The following is a 16,407-nucleotide window of genomic DNA, read 5'->3' as shown; positions in this document are numbered from 1 at the left end:
CTGTAAAGTTGGAGTGTACCGTAACAAAATTTGGTCGTAATTCAAGAGGGTTCTAGATGTTTTACTCTTATTATTACTCACTAAATAACAATTCATAAAACATAACTTACTCAGTAAATAACAATTCATAAAACATAAGAAGATCCAGATTGATGTCACACGATCGCAACTCTGAACCACACTGGCATCGCAGGACCAACAGGACTTGTTCCAAAACCGCGATAGCCTCGACATTCCATCTAATAATACCAGAACGAGGGAGACACAATGTGGAGGCTATCGACAGAGCGCGAGCGCTCCCCTCTAATATTACTAGAAAATGAGAGTGGAAATAACATTCTCTTTTACATCAGTCAAATAAGTGGTTAAAAAGATTTTATAAATACAGCTATTGTACAATGCTTTTTGTATATATTTCCAGATACCACTACAGTAAACATGTGCTTCCTCCATCAAAATGAATTGACAGTTCTTCTCACAACAAAAACCTACAAATTGACTATAGGTTAAACCAACCATGCAGCAGAGGTATACACTGAAGATGCTGAACAAAGTTGTTTACTTTTCCTCTGGTTCTTTAGGTTGGTGAATTGCTTCTAAACACTCTTTAGCTCTATGAACCTTTGATTGAAGGTAAAAGCTTCCGTTTTTAGCGTTCCGCTCGAATAAATTGTCATATCTCTGCAGAAAGAAGTAAACTTGAAGTTAGACGTACATGAATACATGACATGACATGACATGGAGCCGTTACAGCTTACAGAGGACATGACCCTTGATAGGAAGGTGTGGAGGACGCAGATTAGGGTAGAGGGTTAGTGGGTAGGAGTGCGTCCTTACTAGTAGGGAGGAGTGCTTTGATTAGGGTAGAGGGTTAGTGGGTAGGAGTGCGTCCTTACTAGTAGGGAGGAGTGCTTTGGTTGTCGATATATGCATGTGTCATGTAGTTTATTATTCGTGGTGTTTTGGGAATGTTTGTGATTTCAGATAGATAGTTCATAGTATTACCGGGTATGTTGTTGTTGTTGTTGTTGTTGTTGACGTACACGAATAGTAGCATGGCAATACTAAATATCACTACATTAGACTAACCTGCACGATTTCTTCCCACGATGAATTCTCAGTGACACCGAGAATCTGCCTTGCCTCTGCTTCAGTCATGGTTTTACTAGCTCTTTTGATATTCTGTACTGCTTCTTGAGCAACCCCATTCTTCGAGGCATCTGCCATCATTGGTGAAGGAAGTGTAAGAATGTATTTATGTGTCTGGAGCAAATAATTGGACACTCAAGTAACATAAGTCAGAGCTCGAGCGAGCAGTAATGAGGTGAACAGTTGATAGACCCATTTTTTTAAACACTAATCTACAATTTCTTGGAATGAAAAGTTAGGGGTCAAGAAGTGCTTCGTAGCTGATTCATGGTATATTTAATTATCAATCAACCATTGCTTTCCTCAGGACTTGCACAACGTCGTATGTAAAAAAAAGAAAAAGAAAAACAAGAATGCTGCAATAGCTGCTGAAATGTCTATTCATACCAGACTCTCCAGATTAGTCACCTCTAACAATTTTGCAAGAGGCGAAAACGTGTAGGAAAGATACTTACTCGCCAGTGCCTGACGATATGCTTGAACAAAAGACCTTGCCAATATTGTAGTGCCCATGACAATTAAATTAGCAAGGATTCTTGCAGCCTGTAACAAGAACATGAACTGTTAGTGCAATACTCAAAAAAAGTCTTGTTTGCTTTCACACCTCTAAATATGTAGTAACCACTAGGTTCGGGATATCATACAGAAAAAGAATAGGAACTCATTCCCAAAACTGTGACCCTATTCAAGCTTATAACCCGAAAATAACCACTTGTAATCTAAGTTGCTCGGACTCTCCAAAAGTGGCCGCTCCCGTGTCGGATCCTTCAAAAATACGCTATTTTTGGAGGATCCAACACGCATCCATCGACATTTTTGAAGAGTCCGAGCAACAAAGCTTGCAATGGAGAATTTGTGTTGGAAGCAAAACATTCAATTCAAGCATGATTCTTCTAATTTGTTTTCTTCTTTTTTTTTTTTTTGGTGCGCGCTTTCATTTTCTCTGGCTTGAGAGGTACACTTAGTATTAATTTTCTTCTGCCTATAAATTAGGATAGGGTTGCCAAGTGAAGAGAGATTATCTCTAAATGGGAAAAAGAACTAACTCCTGGATAAACAACTGTACTGGAGTAGAACTTGAAGCTGAAGAATAGACCCAAGACTCAGTCGATTCTTTTTTCACCAACCTGATCTCCTAGGTTACGACACAAAAACCAAGAGATAATACTGAATACAACAATGTGAAAAGTTACTCACAGGAGAATTATGCAAGAAATGGAGTAGAGAAAAACAATACTACAACCATTCCCATCCAATACTTTTCACCAAAGTAATGCATATATCCAGTGCCGTGAAATTTATATTAATGTGAGTGTTTGGATTCTCAAATTTCTCTCCAGGCTGGATATATATTAAACATGTCTCCAGGTCTTCTTTACAAGGTCAATGCAACATTTTCACATTCTTTTCTTTTGCAAGCACATTTTGCATGTACAAAACATATGGAGATTCAACAAAGACTCATAAGGCTTCCAAGTTCACATATGTCGAGTGTAGAAATGAGAAATCATAGTTTAGTTCAGAAAAACAATTACTGGATATAAGAGCTATTGAAATGCATTTCAGAGTACATACAGAAGGCCAAGTTTTAATTTGGTTTCAGGTGGGGTCGGGCCTCAAAATTAATCTCAGAAAACGTGAGCTTGTTCCCATTGAATGAGGTGGACCTTTGTTGTTGAATATGATGAGAAGATTTACTAATCAAAGAAACTTGATGAAACCTGGCAAAACTAGATTTGTTACTGCTTTCTTAACTTTATAGAGATTGTTCAAGCAAAAGTCAAATTTGAGAAGCATGTTTATTTCAGAAGAATGGAATAAAAGTAAGTTTGCAAAAGAAGCTGCACGGATAATGCTTTCATTCCACTTTTGGAATAATGTAGCTTATTCTCTTAAAATATGTGGTTCCTTGGTTACAGTTCTTCATTTGGTAGATGATGAGGCAAAACAATTTATGAAGCAATGAGTAAGGCTATTAAAAACTTTTTCACTGAGGAGCATAAATATGCAAAGATTTATAAGATTATTGATAAAAGGTGGAGTGATCAACTCCACAGACCGTTGCATGCAGCTGGCAATATCTTGAGCCCATCACTCTATTATAATCGTGAGGATGATTTACTGAATAAGAATTTGATGACGGGATTTCATACTTGCATTGCAAAGATGGTTGTTGATGAGGATATGCAAGATAAAATAACCGATCAAATTAGTTCTTATCAAAATGCGGAGGGACTTTTTGGTATAGTAACCGCCATAAGACAAAGAGACGAGAAGTCACCAGGTGAATGACTCTTATGTAGTTATGTTTCCATTAAATTTTTCTTTATAATTGCTAATTTTGAATAATTACTTTAATAGTTGAATGGTTGAGGCTTTATGGTTCAGAAACTCCAGAGTTACAAAAGTTCGCCATCAAAATTTTAGGTCTAACTTCTAGCGCATCTGGGTGTGAAAGAAATTGGAGCGTGTTCAAACACGTAAGAGTTAAAGAAAAACTTTAGTATATTGAGATAAGTATATTATATATCAAATGCCTTGACTTTTGACTTGTCAATATTTATTTGCAGATCCATACCAAAAAGAGGAATAGACTAACTCTAAAGCGCCTCAGTGACTTGGTGTTCATAAAGTACAATAGAACTTTAAGGCGTCGTTACATCATTCGCAATGGATTTGAGATGGAGATACTAATTTCACTTGGGGTGTTGTTGCTGAGGCAGGTGGAGTTGATGAACTCTTACGTGTTCGAACACACTCTATTTATTTCACACCCAGATGCGCTACAAGTTAGACCCAAAATTTTGATGGCGAACTTTTGTAACTCTGGAGTTTCTGAACCATAAAGCCTCCACCATTCAACTATTAAAGTAAAATAATTATGATAGAGTGAGGATTCAAGATATTGTCAGCTGCATGCAATAGTTTGTGGAGTTGATCACTCCACCTTTTATCAATAATCTCATAAATTTTTACATATTTATGCTCCTCAGTGAAAAAGCTTTTAATAGCCTTCTTAGCCTTACTCATTGCTTCATAAATGTAACCCATTGATGGTTTTGCCTCACCATCTACCAAACGAAGAACTGTAACCAAGGGACCACATATTTTAAGAGCATAAGCAACATTATTCCAAAAGTGGAATGAAAGCATTATCTGTGCAGCTTCTTTTGCAAACTTACTTTTATTCCATTCTTCTGAAATGTACCTGCTTCTCAAATTTGATTTTTTGCTTGAACAATCTCTGTAAGGTTAAGAAAGCAATAGCAAATCTAGTTTTACCAGGTTTCACCAAGTTTCTTTGATTAGTAAATCTTCTCATCATATTCAACAACAAAGGTCTTTGAACAATGTAAGAATGTACCTTAACTGCCTTAGTGAAAACACCTTGAAAAGGCCTTTGTTTAAAAATATCCCCGAATATCAAATTCACACAATGGGTTGCACATGGAGTCCAATATATGTGAGGGAACACTCCCACTATCATAGAACCTGCTGTAACATTTTCAGATGCATTGTCTATAACCACTTGAACAATGTTCTCTGATCCAATCTTCTCTATGGTACTCTTAAGCAAAGAGAACATTTTGATGGAATCAGTGGACGAGTCGCTGGCATCAATTGACTCAAGAAACAAGCTTCCTCTCGGAGAATTGACCAACACATTTATGATCATTTTTCCGGTTCTTGTTGTCCACTTATCTATCATAATGGAACATTCGAACTTGTTCCATTCCACCCGATGCTCCTCCACAATTTTTTGTGTTTCTTCCACTTCTTTATTTAAATAAATGACACTAACCTCGTGATAAGTGGGTGGCTTCATCCCCGGACCATATTGGCCTATGGCCTCGATCATGTCAGCAAAAGTGTCATAATTGACACAATTAAAAGACAACCACCTTGAAAAGGCTGCAACAGCATGATCCATCAAAATTCTCTTGGCCACAGCCTGTAAATTTTTACCAATTTTTCTCAAATCATTTCCTGGCTTCGACGGAAAGTAAGTATCTATTGGACCTTTTGTACCAGTTGAAGAAACTGATGTATTTTGTGAGTGGTTTTGTGATTTTGAAGGAAGTGACAAATCGACAACTTCTCCTTCCTCTATTTCATCATCATCAAGATCAGTAACTTGTGGAGGAGATAACATTTGACGTTTCAGGTCCTTTTTTACTCGACATAGTCTTTTATTTCTTGTCTCACCGCATCTAGACACTTCTTACGTTGTTGCACATCACTACTATTACCAATAAGATATTGTTTATGGCGAGAAACTCCTCCATTAAACATCAAGCCACAAAAAATACATGTGACTTTATTCCTATTGGTCTCACTTGCCCTTTTACCATATTTCCAAGCCGGATCAGACATTTTTAAATTGTTGTAAAGATAACATAAAAAATAAACCATATAAAAATTACAATTAAAAGGAAAAACATAATGCAGAGCATTGGTTGAAAAAAAAAAGTAGAAGAGGAAAAAACAGAGCATCGAATGAAAAAAAAAAGAGTATCACTATAGAAAAAAAACAGAGTATAATAATAATAATAAGAAGCAGCAGCTCGTTTGAAAATTGAAAAAAAAAGGGGTATCAGTGGAGGAAAAGACAGAGCAGAAGAAGAAAAAGGAAGGAGAAGAAGGAAAAAAAAAAAAGGATGAAGAAAGAAGAAGAAGAAACTCACCTGTTGGTCGCAGCTTCAATGGAGAAAACAGTTGTTGCAGTGCAGCTTAAGTGGAGAAGTGGAGAAGAGAGAGCACAGGTAAAAAAAAACAACCTCAAATTCTTAATCGGGTCTTTTCTTAAACTTCCGACCCCTTTTTTTAATTTAAAAAAAGCCCATACAAAAAATTCACTTCCAACCCTTTTTTTAATTTAAAAATTGCCCAAAAATAAAAAAATCCAGAATGCGATCGCATCACGCAACGAGGCTTGATGCACCCGCATCTCACAAATTACACCGCCTCAGGGATGAGATTCGTTGGTAGCCCGTATCGCATCGGCGCATAATGCGGTCGCATCTCTAAACACTGGCGTCGTTATGGTTTAAGGGGTGGTACCTCATACGATAAGGGAAAAGAAGTTGCTACTTCAACAGGAGATGAGGAGGTTCAAAATGATGAGCATTATGTTGATACTCAAGGAATAGAAGATTTGGACAATCTTAACGAACTAGAAGAGCTTTAGATTGAACCATTATTAATTTAGATTTGATTTTTCTTCTTTTTTTTGGGTTTTTTTTGCTTTGTTGAACTGATTTGTTGGTGTTCCATTAGAACTTTAGGTTAAATATATTGTTTTTATTGTTAATTATATAGTTGTTGTGGTCTTTTCAGTTATAACTTATTGTTTGAATGCTCTATAGGTTTTTTTAATTAAATTGCACTTCACTTCAACGATACGGTCGCATCGCATCACACATCGCATAATGCGTGATGCAGCGCCTTGTCGTTTTTTTCCGCATCACACTTCCCTGAACACTGTTGAGAAGAGAGCAGGTTGGCAGAAGAGGTATTTGTCCAAAGGCGGGAAAGAAGTGCTTATTAAGAGCATTTATCTAGCATCCCCACTTTGATGTCCTTGTTCCATGCTCCCAACATGTGGTCCCGTGGGAGACAGTGACAACTCCTAAGAGTTGGGGAGGATTTGGAATAAAGCTTTGAGGGTTTTTAACAAAGTTTTGTTGGGGAAATGGCTGTGGAGAGTACGGGGCGGAGGTCCAATGCTTATGGAGAGGGGTGATAGCAGATAAGAGGAACACAAGGGAAGAAATGTTTTGAGGAGACCCAGGTTTTAAATGTGGCGTTTGTCTTTCTTTGAAATTGACCCCTTTAAAACTTTTTTTTAAAAAGAAGTGCATGCTTCCTACTGTTTCACGCTTCTGCTCCCCTCTCGTTTCAGTGCATGAAGCGCTGCTTCATTGAAGCTCCGTCACTTCAAAACATTGAAACACCCCGCCATTGCTCCGCTTCACTTCATCACATTTTTAAACATTGTTGTCAAGTCCTTTTATGAGAAGTTATGGGTGAGCGCCGAGGAGGCTTTTCCTGCAAATTTGATTTGGATTCCCAAGGTGCTGAAGAAAGTGTGTTTTTCACATGGTTAGCTGTTAGAAGAGTGATCTGAGAACTTTAGGAAAAAAGGGTTGTTGCATCAGCTGGTTTTACTTAAGCAAGGAGGCGGGCGAAGTGCAGATCATCTTCTTTTATATTGCATCCTGGCCACTAGACTCTGGTGGATATGTTTAGTTGGATTGATATGTCTTGGGCAACGCTGAGATCTGTGAAGGACCTATTGTTTTGCAGGAAAGCTGAGAGAATCAAGAGAAAGGGCGGGGCATGAAATGTTGTTCCCACGACATTGATGTGGATCATCGAGAGAGGGAGAGAGAAACCGGAGGGCTTTTGAAAGGATAGAATTGAGTTTTTGGCATTAGACTATTAGTCTCTAATCCCTTATTTATTTTTGGTGTGCCCATGTAGTTCCGGGTTGTATACAGGATTGGATATCTTTTGTAGAGAATAATATCTTTTTGTATTTAGTTATTTTCTTTTTCGTATACTTCTTGTATACCCTGATTCTGGCCTCGTGATTAATAAAATTATTCATCTGATATATTTATTTTTTTTGAGAAAAAAAAAAAAAGAAATACATACATAATAGACTTTGCTGGCCAGACCAAACAAGTGCTGAGTATAATTTATAAGGAAAATTCAATTATAAAATGACGAGGCTTAATGTGGATTAAGAAAAACATAACACGAGTAAAAGCTCCGACTTACCATTGTGAAGTTTGGTACAAGATAATCCAAATGAGGAAACTGGAAATGAACCTACAGTGATGACACCAGATCAAAAGCTTGTAATTGTCCTAAAAATGACACCTATTGCCATAGAGAAGAATATCAATATAAGCTAGAATTCAAACGTCAAGTTAAACATGTGTACATCATGCAAATCATCCATGAGTTTCGAAGACAGCGAAGAAACCAGGAAAGCTGCAAACAAAACAAAATCATGCTGCAAATAAAACAATTAACTTACCCACTATACACAGCAGAGACAACATATAAACTAACTTATTTAACTAATGTAAAGGTGTTAGCCTCCTAGCCTGCTAAGGTAATGTTTTAATAATGACAAACTAACAGGTCCACCTTTGCAGGATAAAGGTTGCAAGATATTGGAAGATTGCTGATTGTGAAAGATTAAAGAAGCAAGTAAGGAAGCCGGCTCCAGTAATGGAAAGATATCCAATCATAAAAAGAAGGATCACGGCAATGACACTCAAACAGCATGGCAAGAAAATCAATCAAACATCTCGAAAATGGAAGGAGAATCACTATCCCAGAATCATGATCACTATCCTAGAATCATAGCAGATTAGATAAATCAGGACAAAAAGCAAAAGGAAGGAAGACTACAATCGTCACATGGACATCAATCTATACAAGACTAGGAGGAAAGAATAGATCACAGACATATCTGATATGGACGTGATCCAAAGCCGCATATGGACATATCTGATATGGACATATCAAACGTCTACATTCCTCAATCAAGGAATCAATTTAAATCCTTGATTGAGAAGAAATCTCTTGGATTTCCTTATAAAGAGTAGCAGCCGAAGACTATAAAAGGTGAAGACTGAAGACAGACACAGGTTACGCAACTTCAAGGAGAAAATTCAAAGTGTCTCATTCTTAGTCTTACAAGGCTCTGTAACTTTTAGTTTACAATTGTTATATAAAAAGTAGGATCGAGTCAACTTTGTAACATCATCAATTGTACTCGTACCCAACAATTCAACGATCTAAGGAAACTTTGAAACCCAAGGGGACTGGAAGTAGGCATCCGAACCAGGATAAATGTCTGTGTTATTACTTTATGTTCTGTTATTTATGTGCTTAGTTGTTTCAAATCTAATATGTTTGTGAAGTGTACTGATCTGCAAGCGAGTCGAATGTGAGGAGTCAGTAGTCGACTCATAGAAAAAAAATTTCAATCCCCCCCCCCCCCTCCCCCCCCGAATTTCAAAAGGTAGTGTTAATCATCCATCCACAATTTGCATCTTATTCCACAATTTCAACACATTATACAACACAATAAATCGCTCTCATCAAATTTCAATGACTTCTCCCTTATCCAAGAAATAATCATGATAACAAGTAAACCTAGAAGAAGGTGCAAATGGGGATAGTCTCACAAAAAGTCGTAAGTTACTGAAAATTTTGAGATAACTAATAAGTAATAACGGAAGCAAAGTTTTAACATCATATCATATGTTAAAGAAGGCAGATGATAACTCTGAATGTCAAAAGACCAACGGATGCTGCTTTGTTGGCCAATAAGTTGGTTGATTCTAGGGTGAAGCAGAACACACCAGGAATTCTTTGTAAATTAGACATTGATAAGGCTTATAACCATGTCAGCTGGTCATTCCTTCCAAAGATACTGAAATAAATGGGTTTTGGCAACAAACGGATAAGCTGGATAATTTTTTTTGTGAATATACAATTACCTTTATCTCTCGAAAAAAAAATCATATTATATAAGAAAAATTGTTAGTTTCATATCAGCTACCTTATTTAACCCTACCCACGTGTCAGAATTTTCTTTATGACAAATCAAAGAATTTATTCAGTGAACACACCAAGTTGGTATGAGAAATATGTACGAAGGATTATGAGTGGCTCAACCACAGTCATTAACAAGTTATCCAAATCACCTATACAAGTAGAGATTTTCTCTACATCGAAGAGGCGAACAAAATGCTATACTTTCTCTATTATGGATTTATGGTCTATTTCTTTCATTTCAGACAATCCAAAAGATGCAAAATGGCGTAGTTCTCATATTGCCTTCCACTCTTTGTCAATCCTACATAGCTTCTAGCTTGTATAGTCTCCTCAAATGTCCCTTAAAATGACACTCATTGAGCTTTCTTTTTAAACCATTTTGTATTTGCCACAGAATAGAGATTCAACTGGACAGACTTAAAAACTTCATTGGCATTTGGACAATCCGAGACCACAACAACAATCACATACCAAAAGTAATCTGAGAAGTGGTGTTTGGGGAAGGTAGAGTGTACAGCCTTACCCCTACCTCGTAGAGATAGAACGGTTGTTTCCGATAGACCCTCGGCTCAAGTAAAGCATCTTTACTCAGTTTGAAAAAGAGAATACGGAAATGAAAGCAGCAGAAAACAACAACGAAATAAAGCACTATGAGAAGCAAAGCATAGCCTAATGTGATAACCGGAAACAAGAAACATAGATGGTAACAACCATCGACGAACAAGAAACTATGAGAATAGTGCTAGTACTACTAGTTGAACAATTTGAGACTAAGTTCAATTTGAGACTATATCAATATAGAGATGGGTTACATGGTCCCAAATTGTAAAAATCATGTCGTTTCTGGATCACATTTTTATTCTAACATCATAGAGAGGTTAAGTTTCATGAATATGAGAAAGACAAAGTAAAGTCTCACTTTTTTTTTTTGAGGATGGTAGCAGTTATAAAGTAAACTCTCACTTTGCTTTGCATACTTCTTGTATATGTTGATCCCTTATCTATTGAATATGTTCGCTTATCAGAAACTCGAAATCTATCATTAGAACCAAAAAGCGCAGCTCGGTGCACTAAAGTACCCACTATGTGCAGAGTCCGAGGAAGGACCCGGCCACAAGGATCTATTGTACGCAACGTCACCTTGCATTTCTGCCGGAGGCTATTTCCAAGGCCTGACCTGTGACCTCTTGATCACATGGCAGCAACCTTACCAGAAATCTATCACTAGAACCAAGATAACAAAATCTTGAATTTCCTAAAACTGAAATATCTTCACATTGTTAGAAGCAGGTATAATAATTACTTCTATGTATTGAATCAGAAGATAAAAATATCTGTTATTGAAAATATAGGGCTTGCAACTTGCAAGTAATTAGGATGACGGCGTCAGTTGTCCTTGAGGATCAAGCCCACACAAGCTCAATTCCAAGTCGCTCTATATGCTGGGACTCAAATGTTTGCCAATGTACCTCCAAGACCTTGATTTTCGAAAAAAAACATCTCAAAATGACGGACCAACAATAAATGTTTTCTAGTTGTGTTTATGAAGCATGAGAGAAGGTGAATAGATCAAAATCAATATATCCATATTTTCTTTTCCATGGCTGAACATCATGAATAAAGAGACTCAATGAAGTCACTTTGATGCAAGACAAAATTCTAATTCAGATTCTCGACAAGAATATGTTTTCCTTGATTCCTTTTCTAACAACTTCGGTTTAGGTTAAATGCCGCCGAGACAATTATACTTATATTGTTAGAAACAAAATCATAAAATCTTGAAGTTTGTAAATTAATAAAACTGAAATATCTTCAAATTGTTGAAACTTGGTTCAATATCTTGAAACACTGAACTTTATTAAATACATTTTAATTCCTCCGGAATTCACTTTAGATTCATTCTAGAACTCCTAAATATTATTATCGATATTCTAAAACTCATGAATTTATCGATGAACTCTAATTAATGTTGTTTAAGACTTTCAAGAGATACAACAACAACATACCCTTTTCCAGTGTAGTCACATAAAGAGGGGTTTGGAGAGGGTAGAATATTTGCAGACCGTACACCTATCTCAAAGGTAGCGAGGTTGCTTCAGATAAACCCTATCTCAAAGGTAGCGAGGCTGTTTCAGATAAACCCCCGCGTCTCAAGAAAAAACAGTCCAAAGCAGTCTAGAAAGAGCAGCAAGTCTTTCAAGAGAGCTTAATTTAATAAATTCAAGTCCTATCATTTCGCTAAACAAACAGAAGAAAAAAAAATTAATTGAAACCAAAAGAGAGTCATGGGAGATACGGGTTAAAAGGTGAAACCTTGTTCAAGAATAGAAGGTAATTTATCGTGGTTTAGTTCAATTTCGCAGATAGTTGTGCCGTTATTTTCCGTCTGCTTGAAGAGAAGACTTCAACTACCTTCAAGAAGTGTGGTTACACGCCTCTACGCATGAAAAGATTATTATTGTTCTAACAAAATCACAAATGCCATTGCTTTAGTCCTAACAATTTGAATTATATAGATATTTCAGTTTTACAAACATCAAGATTTTATCAACATGCTTCTAACACCTTAAATAGGAGGAGGGTAGCAGACATAAATATATCGAAGCATTGCCAAGTTAGTTTCAGATTCTTCCTTCTTTTTCTGGAAAAAAAAAAAAAAAGAGAAGCCTGATCTCAAAATGAAGAAATAAAGCACCTGCAATACATACTACTACCGAATGCTCAATTTCTCGGTCCTCAAAAATAATAAGGTAAGCGCCATAGAATGACTTTGAATGATAGCTACTCATATAAGTACACTTGAATTTTGAGATTCAACATATTTATGCTTTAGATTTAGGATCAAATATAACAAATGGTTGAAAATCAGGTTTAATATGTAATAGACTTGAGTATAAAAATATTAAAAAGGATAAAAAGCAAGAAAAAGGTTCATTGGAGAATCCTCAGGGTTGTCATTTAAAGAAAAAGTAGTACAGGTAAATAATTTGTCTGTGAAGCAAATTCCTATCAGAAACTTTGGGAAACTCAAAAATACGTGATTAGTCATGTCACTTGTAACCAACCAGCTATGTTGCTCGGACTCTCAAAAAATGTTGTCGCACCTGTGTGTCTGATCCTTTAAAAATGCAAATTTTTTAGAGGATCCAACAGAAAATCCAAGTAAGATAGCCAACTAGTAATAGAAAACAATGCTCATAATGAGCATTCAAACTCTTGAATTTCTATGTCATGAAATGAGCATTCATCTTGAGGTTTCTCGGGACTCGATCAAAAGTTGAGGTACCATCTACCTATCCATTTACAACAAGAAACTATCTCCATCTACGAATAGCAATTCTACAAATCACAATATCAAAATTTAACAACTTTGAAATATACAGAAAACGAACAGACAACTTTCTATAAGCCAAATTGTGATGTTTTGATACCATAAAAATGTTGGGTTTGGGGCTCTATTCTTATTGTATATGAGTTTTGTCCCCCTTAGAATCATTTTCATTTCTATTTAAAAGTTTTGCTCAAATAAAAATTTCAACTTTATTTTTTTTGAAGTAATTACACGGGATATGTGCCACCTCCCATCGGATACCATGACTGATGGGAAGGAATCACCATAATGTTAACAACATCTCAACTTTCATCTCAGCTAATTCTACGGGATACCTGTCACCTCACGCCAATAACTACCATATAACTCTGTCCAAAGGATGCAGAGAAATCACCTAGCGTTAAAAAAAATCTACACTTTTTTTGATAACCGCCACTTTCACCAATTCCACAAGTTACTTGCCAACTCCTACCTCCTACTTGTAACATATATCAAGTAACTTTATCCACCAAGGCTAGGATAGATGAGAATAAATCACCTAGAGTAAACAAAAATCTACTTTATTTTTTGATAACCGTCACCTCGACTAATTCCACAAGATACGTGCCACATCCCACCAGCAACAGGTATCATAGCCGATAACTCCGTCCACCAAGGCTATGACATGTGGAAAGAAATCACCTAGTATCAACAAAAACCTCAACTTTCTATTTTATAACCATCACGTCAGCTAATTCCACGGGATACATATAATCTCCCACCAATAACAAATACTCGAAAGAGCTAGTATTAACAAAAACCTCCAACTTTATTTTTATAACCATCACCTCGATTAATTCTATCGGATACCTACAACCTCCTACCAGTATAACACGTACCAGGTACGTCTATCCACCAAAGACAGATGGAAAGAAATCACCTAGTACAACAACAACATACCCAGTGTATTCCCACAAAGTGGGGTGTGAGGAGGGTAAAGTGTACGCAGTCAATACCACTACCTAAGATGAAGTAGTGCTAACACAAATCTCATTTTGGGACAAAAAAGTAATCCAGCTACGAAAAGCTCAAGAAAATTAAAGGAAAGGGGGAGGGGAGGGTGGGGTGCGGGGTGGGGGGGTGGAACATACTATAGAGAAATCAAGAATGTCAGCAACAAATCATAGTAAGCATGAAAATTGAAGGAAAGGGATTTATAGAGATGAGATTCAATAGGCAAGCAATTAAAGAACATACCTTTGAGCTTCTGTTGTAAATCGATTGAGAAAAAAAGATGACAAGGGAAAGGGAATTTCACCTCTTTCGAATAAATTAATGAAATGTTTTTCTTGGTATTTTAGAGGGATTTTGGGCATTCCAATTTGTAATTTTTCATGGATCCTATTTATCTTTTCTTCAACCCCCCCCCCCCCCCCCTCCCCCCCCCCAAAACCCCCCAAACCATTTAAAAAAAAAAAAAAAAAAAAACTCAAATATCTAATCGACTTATTGAAAATATTTTATTTATGTTATTTGTTATAAATTTGACTTACCTTTGTCAATGCCTTTAAAAGTTTGATGGCACTGCTGGTATTGAAAAGTTTATCCGTGTCATTATTTTACAACAATAATTTTATAAAATTATTTTTATTATATAACCTCTTATACCGTGGTAGCAAGAGAGGCCAGGCGGTGACAATTGAGAGGTTGGGCCTTTCAACGGGTCGTTTTATACTTAAAATTTTTTGTGATTTTCTTTATAATAATGCGCGCGTAAAAGTCAACATTACCAAATCTAGTTCAATTAATATTACTTAAAGTAAAATAAAAAAAGGGAAAAGACTCAAATATGCCACTGATTTATCAGAAATGACTCATTTATGTCATTCATTAAAAATTGAGCTCATTTATGTCATCATCGTTACAAAACTGGCTCATCCATGCCATTATTTTTTAACAACCGATTTTTAAAAACAGTCTTGCCACATGATAGCTTATTAGAGGGTCACGTCATTTTTTTATTTTTTTATTTTAAAAAATAATTTTCTTTTTAAATTATTTTTGATCCATTAAAAAGAATCCACCCAATTTTTTGATCCATTAAAAATTAATTTGATCTATACTTTTAATATTTGATTAATTTTTCACGATCAAACAAAAATTTAAAGAATTTTATTTTTTAAATCTACTACTAAAATTTATAACCAAACGCTATTTTAATTAAGCATATAGTATGTCTTAGCATACATGAAATATTTTGTCAGCCGAATGTAAGTAACTTTTTATTTTTTTATTAAGAATAGAATAACATCATCAGCATCAGGGGCGGCTCAAGCAAATTTATGGCCTAAGGCAAAAATCAAACGGAGGCCTTGCGTTTTATTTTTTTATATAAAATTTTTCTTTTTTCTATAAATAGTATTTAATATATTTCTTAAATTTTGTAATTTGTTATTACTAAACAAAAATAGGCCCCTCAAATTTTGGGGTCTTAGGCGGCCGTCTTTTCTCCTAAAGGGTTGAGCCGCCCCTAATCAGCATTCAACATTTGTACGTAACACTTTATGCATCATCATTTATCATTGCAAAAACAGGAAGGCGACAACGTGCCAGCATATATAGTAAACGTAGAGTTGGCAAAATGAGAAGCTAACTATTACTAATATAATAATAATATTTGATGTTTATATATCTCTTCAGTTTCAACTGAAAAATGACAAAAGTTTTAGTTAACGTGAATCTTTTGCAAAAAAAAAAAAAAAGTGATAAAATCCATGGAGTGTATACTCTCCCCGTTCCCTTTTAGTTACTCGTCCATCAATTAAAATAACTATTTTATTATAATATATTTATTAAATGATGTTTACTATTGTATTTGAAATTAATTTGAAGAAAAAAATAATTAATATTAAAGGTAAAATATGAAAACAATCTTAATATGTCAAAAATTACAAAAAAACGAATCGAACGAGAATGTTTTAAGAATATATTCATGAAAAATTAATCAAATTTTAAAAGCATAAATCAAACTAATATTCAATGGATCAAAAAGTTGCGTGGATTCTTTTTAATAGATCAAAAAAAAATTATTTAAAAAAAATAAAAAATGGCGTGGCCTCTAATAAGCTGTCACGTGGCAAGACTGTTTTTAAAAATCATCTGTTAAAAAGTAATGGCATAGATGACCGGTTTTGTAATGGCGATGGCATGGATGAACCCAACTTTTATCGGATGGCATAAATGAGCCATTTCTGATAGTTCAGTGGCATATTGATAAAATCTAACACAATTAATGAGTTTGATTTTATTTTTAATTAATCTGATTTTATTTTTACTAAGTTCAATTTTTATCATAATTGTGTTGATCA

At 35.5% G+C, this 16,407-nt stretch overlaps 1 protein-coding gene across 9 annotated transcripts; it reads right to left on the bottom strand.

Annotated features, from left to right (window-relative positions):
• Positions 1-270: 270 nt before the first annotated feature.
• LOC107849390 (mitochondrial import inner membrane translocase subunit PAM16 like 2) lies at positions 271-14,483 on the bottom strand. Of its 9 annotated transcripts, none has more exons than XM_047400926.1 (6): positions 14,297-14,436; positions 11,096-11,207; positions 7,933-8,034; positions 1,605-1,692; positions 1,090-1,220; positions 271-681 (listed from the first exon to the last, which is right to left on the bottom strand). In XM_047400926.1, exons 3-6 carry the CDS (start codon positions 7,933-7,935, stop codon positions 559-561), a joined length of 345 nt encoding a protein of 114 aa, XP_047256882.1. In that variant the 5' UTR covers positions 7,936-8,034; positions 11,096-11,207; positions 14,297-14,436; the 3' UTR covers positions 271-558. The 9 variants fall into 9 exon arrangements, with proteins under 9 accessions (XP_047256882.1, XP_016549481.1, XP_016549464.1 ...); XM_016693995.2 differs by having other exon boundaries at positions 7,933-7,983; XM_016693978.2 differs by lacking the exons at positions 11,096-11,207; positions 14,297-14,436 and adding exons at positions 10,693-10,730; positions 10,813-10,996 and having other exon boundaries at positions 7,933-7,983.
• Positions 14,484-16,407: the final 1,924 nt, after the last annotated feature.

This window comes from Capsicum annuum, chromosome 1 (genome assembly GCF_002878395.1).
Source record: "Capsicum annuum cultivar UCD-10X-F1 chromosome 1, UCD10Xv1.1, whole genome shotgun sequence".
In the NCBI taxonomy this organism is placed as follows: Eukaryota; Viridiplantae; Streptophyta; class Magnoliopsida; order Solanales; family Solanaceae; genus Capsicum; species Capsicum annuum.
The sequence above is the reverse complement of the archived record's forward strand: the minus strand, read 5'-3'. Positions and strand labels throughout refer to the sequence as shown.

Coding starts and splice junctions, on each gene's coding strand:
- LOC107849390 (XM_016693978.2), bottom strand. CDS start 10,876: ATGCAAGGTGACGTTGCGTACAATAGATCCTTGTGGCCGGGTCCTTCC. Junction 7,984..10,692: donor CAAGAAGTATGCAAAGCAAA/GTGAGAGTTTAC, acceptor TCATCACTGTAG/GTTCATTTCCAGTTTCCTCA. Junction 1,693..7,932: donor TTGTACCAAACTTCACAATG/GTAAGTCGGAGC, acceptor TTCTTGTTACAG/GCTGCAAGAATCCTTGCTAA.